At 44.0% G+C, this 23,811-nt stretch overlaps 1 protein-coding gene across 1 annotated transcript; it reads left to right on the forward strand.

The window, feature by feature from the left end:
- The first annotated feature begins 4 nt into the window (after positions 1-4).
- Positions 5-21,599, forward strand: LOC134530027 (sialidase-like). Its single transcript, XM_063364555.1, has 8 exons — positions 5-35; positions 1,285-1,452; positions 7,513-7,648; positions 10,454-10,593; positions 10,650-10,826; positions 10,883-11,150; positions 11,306-11,390; positions 21,288-21,599. The coding sequence occupies exons 1-8, from the start codon at positions 5-7 to the stop codon at positions 21,597-21,599; spliced, it is 1,317 nt and encodes a 438-aa protein (XP_063220625.1).
- Positions 21,600-23,811: the final 2,212 nt, after the last annotated feature.

The raw sequence follows: 23,811 nt of genomic DNA on the forward strand, positions 1-23,811 counted from the left end.
AGAGATGCGAAGATGTGAAGATGTGGTGGGCAATGGTGAAGCACACAAACCTGGGCATCGTCACAGTGCGTGTCCACCACTCACTGCTCTTGCACGCTTGCCAGTGGTTGCGTAAATACAGACCATGACAACTATCCTTATTTTTATAACTTTTTTAAAAACTTCCAATGCGCAAAATTAAAACACAAAGTTTCAGTCGATCTTTATTTTTGTTCGTGGGTGAACGATAAGAAATTTGTGAAGCAAGAATTTTATTTTATAATTTTTGTTATATATTATAGCCTCTGTTTTTTGATGAATAAACTTCCGCCGGTACATAGCGATTACTCTCTTCGAGGTTTAGAGAAACCCACACAGTTATCGAGCTTGATAACGGTATTAAGCTGATGTGAAAACTATTTTCGTTATTATTAAGTACTTCAGAAATTAAACAAAACCAATTTTTAAAACTTCGAATCTAGATTGACTCTAGTCACTTTTGATTTATTTTCTTTCAGAATATTTATCATAAGTGAGCGTGAACTTTTCGTTTAGTCCATTTTTATTTTGAAGAGAAGTTAAAGGAAAAGAAAAATGAAATTACTTTTCACAAATTTTTGGCTCGGAGTGTCCCATATGGCTTGCTGCTTTAAAACCAGCCTGTGTTTACTTCAATATTTTTTTCTTTTGTAAACTATATATATTAGTTGTTTAGAAGTACTGACACTTACATGTATGACATCTCGATGATGACTTATATGGTAAATATCCATACACCAAGAGTCTAAAAATGGTTTGAAGTGAGGCTACACTGAAAAATTTAGCAAGTTCTTAACAAAAAAAAAACAGGAGGGGAAGAGTATCAATGGACCATTTCCATTCTGTTCTTCATATAAAGAAAAATTTTATTCTAAAAAATAAAATATATATTTCACACTCAATTTAATGTATTTTGGCCCACAATCGAGAGCAATATTTCTTCCTTCCCTAAATTTAAAAGTCACATTTACAGACGCATGGTTGTGCATAGAAACTGGATCCAAAACCTCTGGCGTCCAAGAAACAATCCATAGAGGCTCATGGACAGACAGCAATGGCGAGACGCTAGCGGGAGGTCCACAATCCAATGACAAGTGCCGGAAGGCAGGGGGCGAAAACACTAAGGACACTCGGGCTATCGCCCCCACGTCCCGAGGTACCTCTTCCCGAATCGAAAATAACGAGAACGTAAATCGCAGACAAACGAGGACACAGACGGCAGGGTTGGGAGGGGGTCGGCGCATGTGTGTGTGTGTGTGTGTGTAGCTACTGTCGGCGCGTCCAATAAAGAACGGCGGTTTACTCCGCCCGCGCTCCACGTAGTTTGTGTGCGCAAGTCGCGTAACTCGCCGACAACGCGTCCCCCGTCGTCATCGCCGCCGCCGACCGCCGCCGTCGTGGCACAAGTCGGCGTGACGTCACCACCGGGCGGTCGTCAGCTCGTCCGATAGCCGGAGTTACGCGCCGCGTGGTCAGCGTCGCCGATCAGTTATCGGCGCGCGTCTTGATAGCCTCTGTCCCGGGGGATTAAACATCCACCCTCCCGCCCCGTCAACCCGCGCAGAGCAGTCGGACTGGACGGGCATTTATTTTTCCTCTGCAGACTTACGCAATCGCCGACACGGAGCTTACACTAAAGGCTGAGGAAGAGGGTAGACTAAGAAAAGAAGGGGGAAGGGAAAAAATTGGCTGTCTGTAAAGTCGGTTTACGGACGATAGTTTAACGTGACGTCATAACAAAACATTGATGAAATAATTGCATACTTTTATGAATAAAATTGAATCATTTTTATTGAATTATCACTATTTTGTATGGATACTAAGAAGGAGTGAAATGAAATCTACAATTTAATTGATAAATTTACCTTTATTTGCACTCATTTATTCAAATATGTTTATTACTTTAACGAAGAGATTATTTTAGCTGTAACTTTTATACATGTTTGCTATTTAAATTCTTCCAATCTGTGTTATTCTGTTAAGGATAGGACGATGATAGGAAAATTAGGAAACGAATGGGAGTGTTTCAAGTTTAATGTGCCTCGAAAAAGTCAAATCGATGGTTGTTCCAATCGAGTGGAAGAGAGATAGATGCGGCGCAAGCGTACAATGAGCGTAACGGGACACAGCGTAACGGGACAATGTGCGTAACGGGACAATTTTTTGTGCAAGCAGCCGGCGTTAATAGATTTATTAGACGTTAACACGTCAAAAAATTTGAGGGTGTCATTTTCATGGATGTCACAAAACTAGTTTGTGCAAATGCATGGATCCTGACAAATATTTTGTAAATCCAGCAAAATTAGTTCGTATTATACCAAAAAATAATATTTTTTTTTAAAAAAAATTTTGTGTTTGCATACAAGCTGTGCAAATCAAAGTAACTAGGGTACCTAGCGGGCCTCACATTGGGTGGTTTATTCCACGCCGAGTTAATTTTCATGCATACATAAGACGCTTTTACATATGTTAGCATTTTAAGAGGACGTATTATTGATAATGTTTGCTCTCTGTTTACGTGAAACAAAAAAAAAAATCTTCTGTCTAGGATGGGAATCAGCTGTAAAGATATTATGGTTTAAGCTTAAAAGAAGGCCCCCTCAAACAGATTAACCACCGAAACAATTTTTTTTTAAACTGTATACATACACAAATTATTCAATGATAGTTCAGTACTCTTTATTACACACTTTCCAACAATGACATTACCTCACTTACTCAAAGTAACACGGCACTACGAAAACACTGCACGCACATTCTAGTACATAGGGTTGACAGAGAACTTTATGTGCGTGCTGATGTCGCTTTTATCGCCACCTTGCTGCGTTGTCCAGGTCTTGTTGTCCGTCTGCATTCACTGTTATTGTTTAAACTGTCTCTTCGTTGTAAGTCCACTGAGTTCGTCGTTGCTGTTATTTTATTTTTTTTCAAGACTGCATTACTTCCACGGAATTCTTATGCTGCCTAATGTTTAAGTTTGGTTGTGTTTGTCTGTGCTGCCGTCATTGTGTTGTCCATAATATCTGTTTAGGTTCATCATTGGGTTTATCTGCTTGGCATAAGCTGATTGAGGCTTGTTCTCTGTGGGTTTATGTTTTCATTTTTATTTCTTACTTTGCTTACTTTAATAATTTTATTTCAATGACAAACAGCGCAAAACTGCAAAATGCGTATGTCCAACAAATTAAAACAACAAATTGGTTAGGAATACGTATTCTGTACTTCCGTACATAACGGAAATGATTTATGGAGTCAAATAATGGTATAGTTCGGGCAGTTATAGTTTGGCTGAATAATAAAAAATAAAAAGGTGGTTGGTTGATGAACGTTGCGCTCCAGAATCACAGACGAGTGAGTACCAGCCTCTTAACAAAACCCAAATCATACGTAGAGCCCGCAGCCCAGCGCGCTACACGGAGAGAGATCTCAGTAGCGAGGCTGTTTGTTTGCCCGCGTCGCCTCCGGTTGGCGCGTTAATCTCCGCTAAGGCCGCGAGGCGCGTACCATCTGATTGTTGTCGTTTGTGAAGAGGAGGAGCCGTGCGGGAGAGCGGTCTGTATGGATGGGGGGGGGGGGGGGGTTGGTAGGAGGAGATGGGAGGTCCCGCTGATGTGTTGATGTAAGACTTAACTCATGCGCACGGGAAGATTTCCTACCGGGTGCAACCCTCCCCGCCTCCTTTCTAGCTTCGCCCTCGTTTGGCCTTCAGCGCGGCAGCTACTGAGACACGGTCTCACCAGCTTTGATGTTTATTTTGAAGTTGAGGTGCATTAAAAAATCACACGCACATATATATATGTGTGTGTGTAGTCACACTACAAACATTTATAAAATAAAATAATAATAATAATTATGCGATAAAAATAATACGTGATATAACATAAGTTCATTATTTCTTGTGTTAACGAGAAACACGTAATGATGTCGTGTCAGCAAAAAGAGCGGTACATCCGTAACGAAATAATGGTACAATGGAGTAACAATATTTATTTTATATATGGACACACATTTCTCTAGAAGGCGCTCACTCACTCTAAGAACCAGTGGTCGAGATGATTTTAATTCTATCGATAAATATTATACTATCGTGTACCAACAATGATAAGTTTACCACAAAATAAATTTTTTAAATACTGATACATTATTTACAATAATAATTTATTTCCTATTTTTTTACACTTTGTTAACAATATTCACTTAATTAACCAGGAAATTTAGCACTCACGAAAGCAAGTTTGTATGTGAGTGCATCTAGTCACTCCAAATTACATGCGGTATTTTGACGATTGTAAACATTTGTAAATGTATAAAAACTGATAAATAAATATATAAAATATAACCGAAGAAATTTACATTAGTTATATAAACATTAAAGTTAAGAAAAGCAATTTATTAAAATGCAATATTATGTATAAACAAAGAAAGTATAAATTATAACATTGTTTGTTGAATAAATGAAAATATAATGAAATAAAAATTACTATTTAAGTATTTATTACTAGACACAGATATTTGTTAACGAAAACCTTAACGAAGCAAAAAAAAAAAGAATACATTTGGAAATGAAATACACCGACCGTGGAGCTTGAAACATAGACTTGAGGTCATTTAAGAAACTGACGTGTGAAAGCTCGGCGGTAAAGTGGCGTTACTCAGCGCGTCACGGCTGGGAAACGCCCCTGCATTTAGCGCTCCGCCTACCGGGGCACACACACGGTGTGCAGAGCTTCAGGAAAAACAACGCGATTTCAAAACTACACGAGATATCAGAGTGGGGTCTGCTTACGAAAAGCATTTAAGAGTTCGCTGAGGGCCGAAAAGTACTTTTAATTTTGGATCAAGTTTTTGAACTGTATTTCTAGAAGAGTTAAAATGGCCAAAACGCATGTTTTCAGAGTAATTTTTGGGCGCAAAACAACCAGTACAGATTCTTGAAAGCACTTAAGGGACTACATCTTTAAGGCATTACACCTTTATCTTCATTTCTCGACCATATAATGTTACGGTCACCGCTAAAATTTCACAGTTATCCTGTGCACGACGAGAAGACTGCGCGTTAATTTAGAGCCTTGCGCTTAGAGGCGATACCGCGCTAGAAATACCACCGAGCGTCGCGCTTATCATCCCGCCTAACTAACACACATACACCCCTGAGGAGGCGGGCCCCTTAACGCTTATTGAAAGTGGCTGTTCCTTCAAGGCTCGTCCAGAGACGCCCCTCGGCGACCTTGGAGGCCGCGCGGGTTTAACGCCCCGCTCGCCAGGTCGCGACACCGACTGCGCGACGAGAGAAGTGCTCCTGTCAATAAAAACTGAAAACTGGTTGTGCTGGCGAGTTCCTTTCGCCGCGGAACAGCCGGGCCATGAGTCACATCGATACCGGACCCGGGCCTACAACTCAACCGTCGCCAATCACGTACCCACACGCAGGACACAAGCTGTGACGAGAATCCTGTCCATCATCTCTCTTTAAATTACTTTGTAAATTGTTTTTATAATCTTAGCCTCGTGGGAATACGTGTTGTTGAAAAAAGTTGCATTTACACAATATTACCTAATATTGATGCAGTAATCTAGACGAAACATTTTTATATAGTTATACAACATTAAGATCTAAAATATGAATAGTGTAGTTTGATATTTACTGCTATTTGTTTGAAATTAAACAATCATTCATATTATTTCGATAATATAATATAAAAAAAAGGATTTACGATAGTTAAGATTTACGATGTTAGGTATAATATTAATAAAAAGCAATATATCTAATAATATATTTAAAATATGTTTAAACGACCCAAATCACTCAAATATATTTTGAAATTTTTCACATTTGAAGAAAAGTGATTTTTTTTTTTGGTAATAGATCCTTGTTATTTTAGACGTACCAAATTTTTGTTTTAATCTACATTATTGGCATAAAAACACGTTAATAACTATTGCGAATTGTTATTTACGTGATTATAATCAGGCTTTAATTAAAGTTCTCCGGCCTATAACCATCAGGATGAATTAACTGAATACATCACGTGGGTTGCTTCACTTGGGTTACAGATTGAGTTTCAAGCTAGCAATTAACAAAATCTGAAATATTTCCTTTGAGAGATTAATAATAATGTCTAATTCAAGTGACACTAATGATTACAGCAAACATTCGGAAATTGATTTATCGCTTTCATTATAAGTTATTTTACTGGACATTTTGTACAGATAACATCAAATACAATTCTTTAGGGAAAAAATGGATAATCAGAAAATTGGTACACAAAAGCACTGAATTATCAACTTTGAAGTGAAATATTTTGAAAATTATTCTTCCTAAACAAAAAAACAACTATAATTTTAAAGTGTCCATGCACAACTATTTTACATGGAAAAATATAAAAAAATCTGTGAAATATGGCCTTAAATGTTGAAATCTGGTGGCCTGGAGAGTCTCACAACTCTAAACGGCCAAGCGGCGCATTGGTTTATCTAGCGTTCTGTACGTGCATTGCTTTATTTCACGTTCAATTTTCCACTTTAGGTACTTTTTACCAAAAAAAAAATATGTTTTGTAACTTTCAACTTATATTAATATTCCATTTAAATATTTTTAGATATATTTTCTGCCAATTCTAACAATTTTTGTACAGTTTTTTTTACTGTGAATATTTTTGAGTCTTCCTTCCGTATTTTGTTCCATTGGCGAGTAGGGACAATATTATCCTCCCTCCCCCGCTCTCAGAAATCCAACTCCCATAGCTTTGTTTCTTCTGTTGTCCAAGCTTCAGAGCTACGCACTTGTGTTGATAGTGTTTAGAAAAGAGGCCACACATATGTTCGCAGTGTTCGCTATGTTCACTATGTTCGCTGCGCCAAGTGGCCATACTGTATCGCCTAGTTCGCGATGTCGGAGAGACGCATGCCGAGGGATTCGAGTGATGATTCCGACGATGATAATATGCGGCTGGCTCTCACAGTGTGTAAACGTAAAAAGAAATGGCTTTATGAAGTTAACGTAAAAATAAAATAATTTGATGGATTTCATCATTTTACGAAGCAGTTGCTTGTGAGGACGAAAACAAAATTATGGATCATTTCAGAGTAAATACAACACAGTTTGATAGCATTACCTTGGAATAATTTCCCTAGCATTTTAAAGCCTTTTGTATTCTTCCATTGATTTATTACATAAAATGGATGTATTAGTAATATTACAAAGAACTTTTAAAGAGCATTACTGGGAGAAACAAAACTATATAAGAAGCTAACTCAGAAGTACAGCCCATTTCCGCGCAGAAACATTACGATTTTGATTATCAGCGCATGCGCGAATTCAACGACGTTATGAAAGAAAAAAAAATCCGAGAACCAAACATTCGGTGACGTCGCCAGTATCGTGATTGCAGCTTGGTGTGGCCAGTGCCGTGTGAAATGCAGCGTAGCGGACATCGCTAACATGGCGAGCACCGCGCCCTGTGTGGCCTCGGCTGTGCTGGGCCGTGTCCGCAGCTGGCGAGGCCGGGACACCGTCGCGAAGCGCCTGCGAACCAGAGACGCACAAGAGCAGCCGCGCCAATACCCAGGCGTGCAAGAGCAGGCCCGCCGACATCCAGGCGTGCAAGAGCAGGCCCGCCGACACCCAGGCGTGCAAGAGCAGGCCCGCCGACACCCAGGCGTGCAAGAGCGGGCCCGCCGACACCCAGGCGTGCAAGAGCGGGCCCGCCGACACCCAGGCGTGCAAGAGCGGGCCCGCCGACACCCAGGCGTGCAAGAGCAGGCCCGCCGACACCCAGGCGTGCTAGAGTAGGCCCGCCGACACCCAGGCGTGCAAGAGCGGGCCCACCGACACCCAGGCGTGCTAGAGTAGGCCCGCCGACACCCAGGCGTGCAAGAGCGGGCCCGCCGACACCCAGGCGTGCAAGAGCAGGCCCGCCGACACCCAGGCGTGCTAGAGTAGGCCCGCCGACACCCAGGCGTGCAAGAGCGGGCCCGCCGACACCCAGGCGTGCAAGAGCGGGTCCGCCGACACCCAGGCGTGCAAGAGCAGGCCCGCCGACACCCAGGCGTGCAAGAGTAGGCCCGCCGACACCCAGGCGTGCAAGAGCAGGCCCGCCGACACCCAGGCGTGCAAGAGCGGGCCCGCCGACACCCAGGCGTGCAAGAGCAGGCCCGCCGACACCCAGGCGTGCAAGAGCAGGCCCGCCGACACCCAGGTGTGCAAGAGTAGGCCCGCCGACACCCAGGCGTGCAAGAGCGGGCCCGCCGACACCCAGGCGTGCAAGAGCAGGCCCGCCGACACCCAGGCGTGCAAGAGAAGGCCCGCCGACACCCAGGCGTGCTAGAGCAGGCCCGCCGACACCCAGGCGTGCAAGAGCGGGCCCACCGACACCCAGGCGTGCTAGAGTAGGCCCGCCGACACCCAGGCGTGCAAGAGCGGGCCCGCCGACACCCAGGCGTGCAAGAGCAGGCCCGCCGACACCCAGGCGTGCAAGAGCGGGCCCGCCGACACCCAGGCGTGCAAGAGCGGGCCCGCCGACACCCAGGAGTGCAAGAGCAGGCCCGCCGACACCCAGGCGTGCAAGAGTAGGCCCGCCGACACCCAGGCGTGCAAGAGCGGGCCCGCCGACACCCAGGCGTGCAAGAGCGGGCCCGCCGACACCCAGGCGTGCAAGAGCAGGCCCGCCGACACCCAGGTGTGCAAGAGTAGGCCCGCCGACACCCAGGCGTGCAAGAGCGGGCCCGCCGACACCCAGGCGTGCAAGAGCAGGCCCGCCGACACCCAGGCGTGCTAGAGCAGGCCCGCCGACACCCAGGCGTGCAAGAGCAGGCCCGCCGACACCCAGGCGTGCAAGAGCGGGCCCGCCGACACCCAGGCGTGCAAGAGCAGGCCCGCCGACACCCAGGCGTGCAAGAGCAGGCCCGCCGACACCCAGGTGTGCAAGAGTAGGCCCGCCGACACCCAGGCGTGCAAGAGCGGGCCCGCCGACACCCAGGCGTGCAAGAGCAGGCCCGCCGACACCCAGGCGTGCTAGAGTAGGCCCGCCGACACCCAGGCGTGCAAGAGCAGTCCCCGCCGACACCCAGGCGTGCAAGAGCGGGCCCGCCGACACCCAGGCGTGCAAGAGCAGGCCCGCCGACACCCAGGCGTGCAAGAGCAGGCCCGCCGACACCCAGGCGTGCTAGAGTAGGCCCGCCGACACCCAGGCGTGCAAGAGCAGGCCCGCCGACACCCTGGCGTGCTAGAGTAGGCCCGCCGACACCCAGGCGTGCAAGAGCAGGCCCGCCGACACCCAGGCGTGCAAGAGCGGGCCCGCCGACACCCAGGCGTGCAAGAGCGGGCCCGCCGACACCCAGGCGTGCAAGAGCAGGCCCGCCGACACCCAGGCGTGCAAGAGCAGGCCCGCCGACACCCAGGCGTGCAAGAGCAGGCCCGCCGACACCCAGGCGTGCAAGAGCAGGCCCGCCGACACCCAGGCGTGCAAGAGCGGGCCCGCCGACACCCAGGCGTGCAAGAGCGGGCCCGCCGACACCCAGGCGTGCAAGAGCGGGCCCGCCGACTCCCCAGGCGTGCAAGAGCAGGCGCGCCGACACCCAGGCGTGCAAGAGCGGGCCCGCCGACACCCAGGCGTGCAAGAGCGGGCCCGCCGACACCCAGGCGTGCAAGAGCAGGCGCGCCGTTACCCAGGCGTGCTAGAGTAGGTCCGCCGACACCCAGGCGTGCAAGAGCAGGCCCGCCGACACCCAGGCGTGCAAGAGCAGGCCCGCCGACACCCAGGCGTGCAAGAGCAGGCGCGCCGACACCCAGGCGTGCAAGAGCAGGCCCGCCGACACCCAGGCGTGCAAGAGCGGGCCCGCCGACACCCAGGCGTGCAAGAGCGGGCCCGCCGACTCCCCAGGCGTGCAAGAGCAGGCGCGCCGACACCCAGGCGTGCAAGAGCGGGCCCGCCGACACCCAGGCGTGCAAGAGCGGGCCCGCCGACACCCAGGCGTGCAAGAGCAGGCGCGCCGATACCCAGGCGTGCTAGAGTAGGTCCGCCGACACCCAGGCGTGCAAGAGCAGGCCCGCCGACACCCAGGCGTGCAAGAGCAGGCCCGCCGACACCCAGGCGTGCAAGAGCAGGCGCGCCGACACCCAGGCGTGCAAGAGCAGGCCCGCCGACACCCAGGCGTGCAAGAGCAGGCCCGCCGACACCCAGGCGTGCAAGAGCGGGCCCGCCGACACCCAGGCGTGCAAGAGCAGGCGCGTCGACACCCAGGCGTGCAAGAGCAGGCCCGCCGACACCCAGGCGTGCAAGAGCAGGCGCGCCGACACCCAGGCGTGCAAGAGCAGGCCCGCCGACACCCAGGCGTGCAAGAGCAGGCGCGCCGACACCCAGGCGTGCAAGAGCAGGCCCGCCGACACCCAGGCGTGCAAGAGCAGGCGCGCCGACACCCAGGCGTGCAAGAGCAGGCCCGCCGACACCCAGGCGAACAAGAGCAGGCCCGCCGACACCCAGGCGCGCAAGAGCAGGCCCGCCGACACCCAGGCGCGCAAGAGCAGGCCCGCCGACACCCAGGCGTGCGAGAGCAGGCCCGCCGACACCCAGGCGCGTAAGAGCAAGCCCGCCGACACCCAGGCGTGCGAGAGCAGGCGCGCCGACACCCAGGCGTGCAAGAGCAGGCCCGCCGACACCCCGAGAGCAAGCCCACCGACACCCAGGCGAACAAGAGCAGGCCCGCCGACACCCAGGCGCGCAAGAGCAGGCCCGCCGACACCCAGGCGCGCAAGAGCAGGCCCGCCGACACCCAGGCGTGCGAGAGCAGGCCCGCCGACACCCAGGCGCGTAAGAGCAAGCCCGCCGACACCCAGGCGTGCGAGAGCAGGCGCGCCGACACCCAGGCGTGCAAGAGCAGGCCCGCCGACACCCCGAGAGCAAGCCCACCGACACCCAGGCGAACAAGAGCAGGCCCGCCGACACCCAGGCGCGCAAGAGCAGGCCCGCCGACACCCAGGCGCGTAAGAGCAAGCCCGCCGACACCCAGGCGCGCAAGAGCAGGCGCGCCGACACCCAGGCGTGCAAGAGCGGGCCCGCCGACACCCAGGCGTGCAAGAGCAGGCGCGCCGACACCCCTGCCGGATGCGGCGCGGAGACGACGGGTCCGCGCAGGTAATTAATCGCCGCCGCGAGATAGGCCCGCGAACAAGGAGCCCGATGTCGCGGGGCGGGCTCCGGGCGTCACTTCCGGCGCGAGGGGGATCCCTCTCTTCCTGCGGGCGATAAGGACGACGAGGACGCATCCTGCTCTCTCGCGCGCCCCGCAGGAAGTGTTTATGGCCGGGACACTTCCTGGCGCGGGACGGCGCGGCGCCCGAGGACCACGCCCCGCGGCCACGCTCGGGGGCCTGGGTTCCAAGGTCAAGAACAGAGTCCTCGGCCGGGCGAACCTGCTCTTCGTACTGTAACCAGACCTATCTGATGTGTGAACACATCAGCTCTCGGTGTACGGCAGTTGGCAGGAGTCATTTCGTGAACGGAACGGAAGTCGAATGAAGGGAAATGTGTAACCACGGTGCCGAAGTTGTCAATTTGGTAGACCCACGTGTAGCAACATAAACCCGTTCATAATCACTTTCGTAAACATTAGGGGGGCAGACCAAAGATATTGGTGTGCCAAATGAAATTTTATGCAAGTGAAACTTTCCTTGAATATATTTGTTAAATTGAAATAAATAGTCATAGTAAAACGTAATTTCAAGTTTTATAATATGTTATGAAACTGAAATAACAATGATTATAGCACATATTCTCCTTACAAATTCTGAACAGGCTCGATAGCACAATGATAGAGCGGAGCGCGGCGCTTGTAAAGCGCAATAACGAATTGTAGACGTGAATCAAAGTATGTGACTTATATTTTTTTTAAACATTTATAACAGAATAATAAATAATATTAATAAATTATAATGCTGAATCAGCTCAATAAGGTTAAGGGTTGTTTGTAGGATGTATTTACATACTTAATTCAGCCGTTTAAGCCAAAACTAAATATGAAAACATATACACAGTTTTATAATAGGCATTAAAAATGTTTCAGGTTAATATTTTTGTAATGTCATAAAAGTATAACTTATAACTGGTGCGGGAACTTTATAGAATTAACTGTTTATTGAATTTTAATAAGATGGAGAGTATTTTAGTCAAATTCTTTGTAGAAAATCAGGCCCTAAGCCAGTGATTAGGATTTTTTTTCAAGTCTTTTGGCTTTTATCGGAGCCGTTTCTAATAGTTTAAAATTTCCGTCTGTTTTGTTTTGATATCTGTGCGTGATGGTGGCAAGCCACGTTTACGATTCAAACAGCTAATTCTAGCGGCGGGCGCAGAAATTATGGTACTTAAAAAGCGAATAATGTTGACGTGACAACATCTAATAAAATTATGAACGCCGGCTGCATGCACGAAAAAGTGTCCCGTTATGCACATTGTCCCGTTACGCTGTGTCCCGTTACGCTTGTTGTACGCTTGCGCCGCATCTATCTCTCTTCCACTCGATTGGAACAACCATCAATTTGACTTTTTCGAGGCAGATTAAACTATCATCGTCCTATTCTTAACAGAATAACATAGATTGGAAGAAGTTAAATAGCAAACATGTATAAAAGTTATAGTTAAAATAATCTCTTCGTTAAAGTAATAAACATATTTGAATTAATGAGTGCAAATAAAAGTAAATTTATCATTTAAATTGTAGATTTCATTTCACTCCTTTTTATCCATACAAAATAGTGATAATTCAATAAACATGATTCAATTTAATTCATAAACGTATGCAATCATTTCATCAATGTTTTGTCATGAGTTTGTCACGTTAAACTATCGTCCGTAAACCGACTTTACAGACAACCAATTTTTTTTAAAAATAGGTATCACAATTGCATTTTTCCATGCAAAGATATAAGTGGTATTTCATAGGCAAGTGTTGAAGATATGTTTTAATAGTGGTGTGTACATATTAATACAGCCTTTGGTTATAAAATTAGGTTTTCTATCAAATACGGTGGTTCTACTTGACATAAGTCAAATGGCCCACATAACCAGACTGTCAGTTAATGTTGGTAGCGATATATTAGTAACATTACTACAGTTTTCATTAATTGACATTTTTATGTCTTCTGTTTGAAGTAAGTTTTCTGAAGACTTAACGTATGTCTTAGAAATGTTTACCAAAAAGTTTGGCTGTAGCATTACGATCTTGAATGAGTATGTCTTTCACTAGCAGGTTAAAGTTTTACCTGAGGCCATTTTTTTCATAAGCTTCACATATTAATGGAAACTGTTAGGGACACTTTTGAGTTTAGTTATTACTAGCCAATAACACGCAGCTTCGATCGCGCAATTTCAGGGTATTGATGATATCTTACCATTGGAAGTAGTTGATTAATTAAAAATATATTTACTTAAAAAATAGACACAATAAATAGTCAGATTCATAATTTAATTCATAATAAAACAGTTTAAGAATTTTATTTTTAAAGAGGTTATTCGTAGGATATTTTTTATATATTTTTTGTATAGTTTAAATACCAATCTGATTTTATAACATGCTTCTGCCTGCGACTTCGTCTGCGTGGCTTTGAAAATTGGACCCGGAGAGGAATGAGTAAAGAGAGAGAATGAATTATGTGATAAAGATAGACGAGAGGGATTTGTAAAGCATTTTTGAGCTTCATTCACGTTTGAGAGTCGCGGAATTTATATTCTTTTTCACTCTTAATTTAATGCTATATATTTTTGTAGACACCATTATATGTATGTTTTCGGCACTCGATAATCTTGAACAACCAACATAGAGCTGACCGTGTGAGAAGCATGAATTCCCGCAACTTCCAATGTTTGGCACTGGGACTTATTGTAATTACTAGCTGCAATACCCGGCGTTGCCCGGACTGAACACAGGGTGTAGTTAGTAATTGTCTTCTTAATTTGACTGTCAAGTTTGAAAATTAATTTATATCACTTTCAGATCCCGACAGACATTGTTTTGCCAGTTTATAGTTATTTACCTGGTCTGTATGTAATTTAGACTTTATAAAGCAATATAGAAAAAATCTGATAAATAAGAGATTACTAATATTGAAAAGATTCCATTATCTAGCTAATGCTCGGCCTGCATTGCAATGCCTCATTCAGTTTTGTTTTGTAATATGTTTGAAGTAGTTCCACATATACAAATCATCTATCAATCTCTCTATAAATATTTATCTCTATCTACATCTATATACATCTATGTATCTCTCTATCTCGATTTATCTCTTTATATCTACATATATACTTACCACTATCTCTATATCTTCTATATATAAGTCTCTATATAGTTTTATACATCTATAGGTATATCTCTTTATCTAACCCATTTCATTCTTTATACCTCGCTCTATCACAACTTATCTCTCCGTCTCTATCTCATTCTATATATATTTATCACTCTATCTCTGTCCCTCTTTTATATTTAATATATATAATAAATAAATTGTGTCATGCGTGCGCACTTATACAACACAAACAGACGAAGTGCCGTCATATAAAAAGAAATAAACACATTTTTTGACACGATTCGTGCTCCAACTATTGAAAAATAGTTATACCGTCTCAGTAACCTTCATGGGCATGCGCATAACAAATCACCAAAATTTCATCGCAATAGGATGAATGGTATATGAACGCATAGGGCACAAACAAGCGAAAATTAAAGACATGACAAACGCATCAAACGATGGTGCGTTTAAAATTCAAGGCAACTATATCTATTGACGAAGTTAAGAACGAAACTGTTATTAGCGCCTTTATTTTGCTAGCCGCTGCGTGCTCCACTAAGCGGACTGGTCTAACCAAGGAGAAAAATATTAATTTGCCAGACCTTACTATGTGTATGATCGTATGTCAGACATATATAAATGACACTAACTCACTATTTGTATGTCTATGACCTATGATTTTTTCTGTTATAAAATGAAATTATCACTTTTTCACTCCTTTAGGGATGGAATTTCATATTAATATGGGGTCTATGTGTTAATCCAGGTTATAAGCTAGCTGTAGGCCAAATTTCATTCAAATCCATTCAGTAGTTTTTACGTAAAAGAGTAACAAACTTCCATCCATCCATACTTACAAACTTTCGCGTTTATAATATTAGTAGGATTGCAGCCTCTTAAAATGTAATGGTAAATTTTTTGGATGCGGGTAATCACATCGCTCTCTCCTTTAGCTACCCCAGTGAGTATATTTTTCTCCCCAACTCTGTGATGCACAGCCTTGTACCGTTGCACAATCTCGTTGCATTAAGGTTACACAAGAGGAAAACCGGGACGCCAACCTTCAATTCCAGTTTGTGGAAAAGCAAGGTAAGACGTACCGGCTGCACCAAGCGATATCGTGTTTCAAATTCAAGGCAACCCCATCTATTGAGGAAATGCAAAACTACAATTGTTATAAGCGCCGTTAGTTTGCTAGCCGACGCGAGCTCTAACAACAGGACGGGTCTTGCCAAGGAGAAGGATAATAATTAACTAGACCTTACTAAAAGACCGTGTGGCGAAACATTCACTGTTTGTATTGAACTTTGTTCAGCCATTTTGACATGAACAAGTAATTACAAAATTACGCTCCTTATCCATCCCACAGGAATCGTGGGATAAACAGTAGCCTATGTCAATCTCGGCCTATATATTATATCTGTGCAAAAAAATCATATCAATCCGTTGCTCCGTTGCTGAGTGAAGAAAGAATAAATAAATAGCACACTTCTGCATTTATAATATTAGTAGCGATGTTAGCCTGCATTTATTTTTATCTTATTTTTTCTTAACAAATTTTCTTTGAGAATAAAAAGGTGAACAATGATAATAATTTGTATGTTTCTTATACATTTTACAAAGACGTTCTTTAGTTTTTATTAGTTAAATTAATTAGTTTGAAAACCACACCAGATATCTGCTATGGTAGTATTTGGTCATGAGTACACAATAGCTAATGATTGTGCATTTCTAGTTAGAAAGTTTACCGTTTGGTTTACATCATTCATGCTATAAAGCGGTCGCCAGTCAAATGATTTTAGAGACAAATTATAATGAAATATATTCCCCCATTACTACAATCACCAAATAATTAGTAGTTTAAAAATGCTTTAAAAATTTTAATTTTAAAAAATACATGTAAATTGATAGTCATCTTCATCAACCAGTGGGTTCACGGTTTTGGCAACCTCTTTTATGTTTAATTTAGAAAAGACTAGATACAACAATAATTATGTTATATATGCCTCTAAATGTCGATTTAGACAAAATAGTATGCCTAGTTGCCAAATCTTGTAATTTGTAAAACAGCAATACGGAATATGCTCAAAACGTTTTGACTTCTTCCGTATACAAAAATCGTTTTCTGCACCCTAAATATTAAAAAAAAAAAACACGTTCCAAGAACCTAGGCCCCCCACATTTTACCTATAACTCCACGAATAGTTGACAAGTACAAGAGCGAACTAGGATCACGCGTGTTTATTGACGCGTATACTAACGTAAGAGTGATCGATGAGTAGATGCTCTACTGCCGTCATCGCGCTTTGGATGGTGTGTTGAAATTCCACAGGATGCGTTTTTCTGCCCTTCTCGTCCTTGCCGCAGCCCGACGTGCTAACGGCCGCAGCGGCAGCGGGGATGGGGAGAGGGTGGGGGGGATGAGAAGTTGTTTCGCGGGCGGAGAATGACCTGGGACTGGGGAGAGCAGGAGGGAGGAGAGAAATGAGCTGGTCGCAGACATGACCGCCATCACGTCTCGTGGCTTCGATGGAGATTTTTTTTGGCCACAAGCCACGGTCACGTGGGCACGCCAAATGCTGTGCAGTGCGCTAGGGACAAGAGCAGATCTCTTTTGAAAAAGAGAGAGAGAGAGAAAGAGAGAGAGAGAGAGAGATTAAGGGAGATGACTGGAGTTGGACAGCCGCCTTGACGTGGATCACCCTGACGAGATAACCCGAGGCCAACATCTCCTCTGATTGGCCCCTGTCTCTTTCCAACCCCCCACCCCCCTCTCTTCCGTTTTCCATCTTACTCACCAAGGTAGGACCACCTTTCTCAGACTCACGAAATTCCCTCCCCGCCCCGTCAGCAATAAAAGAAACCGAACCAATTTACAAGCAGCGGCGATTTATTGCACGGACATTTTCAGCGCTGCTATTATTATTACCACCACCACTAATACTACTACTACACCTACTACTTTTACTGCTCGCATGTTTCCTTGTCCGGCGAGCACAACAAATCATTAGTGGCGTCTTTCTTGCCTTCGTCAGACGGCAATTACTCAATACCCGCCTCTATGGCATAATCATCGCTTAAAACTCGCAGGCTGTCTTTAAGGGCCAATAAAATTTGACGGATACTTTTTTTTGAGACTGCATGCTTCTCAGAGTTGTAGTTTTTATTGGATTGAAACAGGCAACGTCCTGATCACGATTTTTTCTTTCTTTTTCTTTATGTAAAAGTATAGCTGAAGGTTTTTTTTAAGGGTTTGAAAAGTTTCATTAGGACACAGTTTCCTCAGTTGTTTAAGGGTTTTGATATAGACTTAGAATATAAGCCTATATATATAGACTTAGAATATAAGCATATATATATAATATAAAAATCACCTTCGGCACAGCCTACAAGTACCTAATACTTCTGGATATATTTTGGAAACTTCTACATACTATTTTAAGAACTTAATGTAGATAACATATATATGTTCTCCAATATTACAAAATGATCGATTAAAAATTTTCTCATTTTCCATGCAGCGAAAATATTATGAATATTTAACTCAATGCACCCAGGTTTGAAAAGCTTAGAACGAATTACTTATAATGCCAACTGAGGTAGTTATTTGATAGTATAATTTCAAACCTTCTTATTTCTACCTCTAACAGTGATAGTTGCTTAGATAAAAATTTATTTGAACAAAAGTTTTAGACAATTTTTAGTAAGTTAAATAAAAATATGTTTGGATTCGGTAGCTTACATGGTAGTGAAGTTTTTTGATTTTCTTATTCCAGCCACAAGTTTTTCTTACCCCTTGCAATAATTGTTTTTATTATCAAGAATTGTTTCAGACAAAAGTTTTAGATAAAAATTAAAAGAATTACAAATAATTCGAACGGATTTGATAGTGTTCTTACTAAGAATGTTATGATACATTTTTGTATTTTAACACCCATTTATCCATATTGGCAGCAGTGTTTAGTTTTATCACAAATTGCTTCAGACAAATGTTTTAGGTAATATTTGTAGGGCTTGCAAACAATTTGAACGGATTCGATAATGTGCCTACTAACGGAGCTATAAATAATTTTTGCCGATCAACCCCTGTTTTTTCCACCCCTTGCAGTATTGGTAAGTTGTATAAAAATTATTTCAGAATAAAGTTGTTGATAATTAAGAATTTATTTTTAATACTACTCGTGTTTTTCTCAATATCCTGCAGCAATGGCTCACCTTATCAAAAATTGTTACACATGTAATTTTTAGATAAATTTATAATATTTACAAACAATGTTAACAAATTTGTTTGATTGATTACTACGGTAATTATGAATTATTTTTATATATAAACCCCACTTTATCCACCCTTTGCAACAGTGGTTAGTTGTAACGAAGTTGTTCGAACCTAAAGTTTTAGATAATATTTATACGGTTTACAAACAATTTGAACGGATTTAATATGGTAATTACTAAGGGAGTTATTAATTTTTTGTCCATCACGCCTGTTGTTTTCCATCGCTTACAATAATAATTGGTCGGTTAAAATTTATTTCAGACGAAGTTGTAGATAATAATTAATGGTGTTACAATAAAATGGATTTAATAGTGGTCATGGCACGGAATTTATGAATTTGTTAAGTTCTACCATTGTTTTAAATCCCGTTTCTGTAATGGCTCGTTTGATCAAAAACTGTTTTACAAATGTTTTGGATAAAGATTATACCATTTACCAATAAATTCAAAAAATTCTATAGTGTTCCTACTAAGGGAGTTATGATTTTTTTTTGTCCTCCAATCCTCCAACCCTTGTTTTTTCCATCCATTGTAATTATGGCTGTTCGTATAAAAAAAATGAAAATGAACAAATATTTAATCGATCATTTTGTAATATTGGAAAACATTAATATATTATGCAAATTAAGGTCTTAAAATTTTCCAGACGTTTATAGAAGTTACCAAATTGTGTCCAGAAAGAATAGGTACTTCGAAATCTACCTGCACCTTTAGGCTGTGCCAAAGAAGATTTTTTTTAGTTAAGCCTGTGCCGTGTATTAAGTATTTAGGCACGTTTTATTTAAAAATTCTGTAATCTGAAATATTTTGGAAATATTATTATTTTTTTTTTTCCCTCATCTTATTTTCTTTACGGCCAGGCCCTCAGCCTCTGTTCTCAGAGGCGAGCTGATTTTCTTTCCCAGCCTCATGCTAGGCTAGCATTCTGGCTAATATTTCCCCCGCCTTCAGTCACGCCTCAAGCCTGTAATATCATTTTCCTTCGTGATCCTAACTGCAAGGCAAGCCTGTAGCTTGCAGGCGACCAGTTCGCAGAGACGAGCTGAGATTCGCCTTTTTCATCACGTCGTAGTGTTATATTCGCCCCTCTGTAGCCACGACGGGGCGTAGTTTCCCATCAGCGTTGCATTTTACCCCCACCTCCCCCCCTTCTCAGTTCCAAGTAAGACCAATGACCGGTCGTAACCCCCTGGACACCGGTGACCGTTTCCAAGGTCTCTTCGCAAAACGAGTGCGCCAAAACTGATCACAAGCGCTTCCTAGCGGCCAATTCGCGAACTTCTCCGCTTGCCTACCCTCTAGGGCGCCAGAGAGCAGCACCTGCTTTGCCTTGAGTTATATGGACGCCGTGGTCGAGTCGATTGTTTTCAACTCAGACCTGCTTCGACAGAGTTCGCTACGGTCGCCCAGTGTGGCCAACTTCAAAACTCCTGCTAGAGTTTTTTTTTCCGCCCGCGTTCGGGCAAGTTCGGTATTTTTCGGCGGGCAAGACACCCCCCCCTTCCACCTGTTAGATCCGGGGGGCACTTTTTAATTACGAGACGCCGTTTACCGCGAGACAGATCAACTCGCGTCGCGGCTGCAGACAGACCTCCTTCGAGTATCGGCGAATCGGGTAGATTTCATCCGACCGTTAACGAATATGTAGTCGCCTTGTATAAGGGATGCTATCCCTCAAGTCCATTTTAGTAGATTAGTCTGTCTGCATAGTTTAGTTATTTGCCTTAGAAATTTTTCTCTTTGAAATTTATTATTATGAAGAAATCATCCGCGTCCTGCCGCGCAATTCGCGAGCTCCCGAGCCTGGCTGACTCCTCGACTGCAGCGTGCTGGGCAACTCCCCTGTTTTGACAGGGTTCGATGACGGGGAGAGATTGATTGGTCTCATCTCGTGACCACCCCCCCCCCCCCTTTTCTGTTCCGTGGGTCACATTCGAAGAAACGCTTCTACTACCCGCCGTGATCGTTTGAAGACCCCGGGTGGTAATGTAAATTCAACATTTCCCCCTTACCTAGCTACGAACTATCTTAAGCGGACGACCAACTCACCAGCGACCAGTGTTTTTCTCTAGAAAATGTAAAACTAATAGAACTAATTATCAATGTAATAATCGAATCCATCCAACTTTGGGTGTGAAAGTCATAATGCAAATGTTTATATGTCAAACTACGAATGTAAATTGTTCTCAGTAAGCACAGGCCGGCCTATTTTCGTTTTCCTTTTGTTAATCTTTGAAAATTGTTAAAACCTTTTGTGTGTATGTTAAAATAATGGAAACATGATAATGAATCAGGGCAAATAAAACAGGGAAACTATAGATCAAGTTAATCGTGTAGTTTTTATTTTATTGATTATAACGATCCTCCAACTTCCCCTTTGCTTGTTACAGGAAGTTCCTAAATTGTGTTTGTTCCCACCTCGTGTCGCCTCTGGTAAATCATTTCATTTAACGTATTTTTTTTTCCAGCTTGTTTCCAAGGCTCTTTTAATTAATTCCAAATAATTCTATTTTGAGGCACGAGGGGCGTTACAAGCCTCTGGTGATTTTAGGGCAAAGACCAGTGGAACGAAGAGAAATTTGCCTTATTTATCGCTCAGCAATACAAAGCGATCATATTATGATGAAATACAACTTGGCGTGCGGTGACTGACCCGTTCACTTGGTGTTCATCGTAGTGGGCGTCGTGTCCGCAAGTAGTCCCGGTGCCCTGTCAGGTCGAGGGCGCCAAGACCGCGGCAGCCCTCAGGACGCCGCCGATTGCCCTTCGCGGGCCTCTCACCCGTTGTTCTTTTACGACGTCCTGTAAAACCGCCCTGACTCCGACCCTTCTTCGCTCCGAGTCTCCCACACCTTCCCCTCCCGCCCTCGACCACGCCGTAATTTTCGCCCGGTGGATCAGCATTTTACGACGCGTGGAGAGGAACCGCCGGCGTCGCTGCAAGAAGTGGAGGATCTCGCCGGGGGCTCGGATGTTCCTGGGGCCGCGACCCTGGGCTAACGACGGCGCGCGCAGGTTGAGCAGTTGAGCGCCGCAGGGACCACGCAAGTAGCGAGCTGCATCCCACAGTTCCGACGGCAAACATTGCCCGGCGCGGGTCGGCAGGAGGAAGCGGTGTGGCGGCGGCTGAACGCGCCATGAACTGGCCACGGCCCGACTGTACATTAGGCGTTCAAGAATATGCTGCGCAGTAACGAAAAAAAAAAGTGCAGCATTTAATCGTATATCTGTGAAAACGTGAAAACAGGAATGATTGCGTGTCGTAGCATTGACACAATATAAAAAGACATTAAGTATTCCAAAATGACATGGTTGTAAAGAAAAATTAGACTCGATTTTTGGAAACTCACCACAGTGAAAGCAGTGTTGGTTTGATTCACTGCTAACATCAACCAAGAGTGGTAAACTGCATGCCGTAGTCATTCGAAACAAGGCGATGTGGAAACATTAAAAAGAGTACCATTAAAGGAATACCAGCTCTTAAAACGGCTAAGTCAAACACAATGTAGCGCTGTCACTATCACTGTATTCATCACTGTTGTCCGTTACACTGATACTTGTTGAGGAAAGGAATTCGTCATCGTCAGTATCGTAATGTAAATTTATTAATAACTGGTCCATTGCCATGTCTATTATGCAGTCTCTCTTTCAGTACTCATATTCTAATTTTTTAACACGATTGCAGTAGCCTACCAAGTCATCCTTTGTTACGAAGACAACAGCATCCAGTGTGTGTGTGTCTGTAGTGCTTGCGCAGACAACCTATTTATCTTTCCACACGTTAATTCATTAGCATTATACTCACGCATGTATGGCGAAAGAAGAATGAAACGATGTCCTGCATTTCTTAAATGTAGATCAACTAAAACAATTTTCTCCTTGGTTTGTGATTTTCTACTAGTTTAATCAACAAAAATTTCAGCATTTTTGTCATTACACTCTACACCTGTGTGTTTTAGCCATGTAATAATTTCATTTTCGTACTGTATTTCGAAGGAGGCTTATCGTCTTATTTGGAGTGGTATGGCGCAATACCCATCACTACAGCAGAATATGGCAGCAAGTTTGGTATAACATGTACGGACAGCCATTTTTTAAATTTAGTAGCATTCATTTCCTCATGATAATCTCTGACTGTGGTAGTTGACTTGTACATCAATAATCCCCGTGGGAGAAATCCACTTCCTGAACAAATATGATCCAATATCCTCTTGGTTGCATTTTCTTTAGTTATTCCCGTTACCTCATTTATGCGTTGCCAGCACTTCTCGAATGTGAGATTTGTATTCATCCACGACACATCAAGGTAAACCACTTCTTTACCTTCGGACCTACACTGTCTAATTTGTGTCAGGTACTTGGAGCACCACGTCACTATCGGCTCGTTCGATCAAGTGACACCTGTCTTCGCGCCGTTTCCAGACGAAGCTCGTACTTCGCAATAATCTCTTGAGTCTTGGAGGGCTCCATTGCCAATCTATCTTTTCCATTAATACTGGACTCAGTTTGCGCACTGTGTGAACAAAATTCTTTACAAATTACAATTCCTGGATTGTATCTCTTATGACATGTTTATCTAAGCCTGTCGATATTAATCTTGAATTTTTTTCGTGGCCTACACATAAAATACGCTGTAGCAACCTTAATAATCAAAAATAAGTAAACACAAGCACGTCTGTTCTATTTTGTACACCTAACATAACCAACTTTAAATAACTTTTTTAACATCACTGATGGACATTACACTTGTATTGAATGCATGGCCTACCTCTTTTTTTCAATAGTGTTGTATGCTGTTCATTTGCTGGCATTGCAATTTGTTTCTTCCGAATATGCATAACTGTTGCTTGACTTACATCAGTATGATTTGAAACAAGTTCCATTGCTTTGTGAATATGAATAGAAAGGCATTTTTGAGGAACTTCGTGATCACATATTGATATTACTTTACTAATTTTTTTTTCTCTTTGCGGTGAATAACCTTATTACTTTTCCTATGCTTTACCTTCAACTCCATTACTCTTCGCACACTACCTGCAATATACTTCATACGGTTAGAATGCAGGAAGTGAGAGAGACTCCCTCCGCTGCAATATTCTCCCTCCCCCCTTTTTCTCTACTTCCCCTGACGTCCTTCATATTCACTCGCCCATCATAACAGCTGTGACAGCTCGCAGGATTCCTGGCCCCTACTGTAGCTATGTTTGTGGCCCCGACATAGAACGTCTTATTCGGCAACA

Source organism: Bacillus rossius, chromosome 3 (genome assembly GCF_032445375.1).
Source record: "Bacillus rossius redtenbacheri isolate Brsri chromosome 3, Brsri_v3, whole genome shotgun sequence".
Classification (NCBI taxonomy): domain Eukaryota; kingdom Metazoa; phylum Arthropoda; class Insecta; order Phasmatodea; family Bacillidae; genus Bacillus; species Bacillus rossius.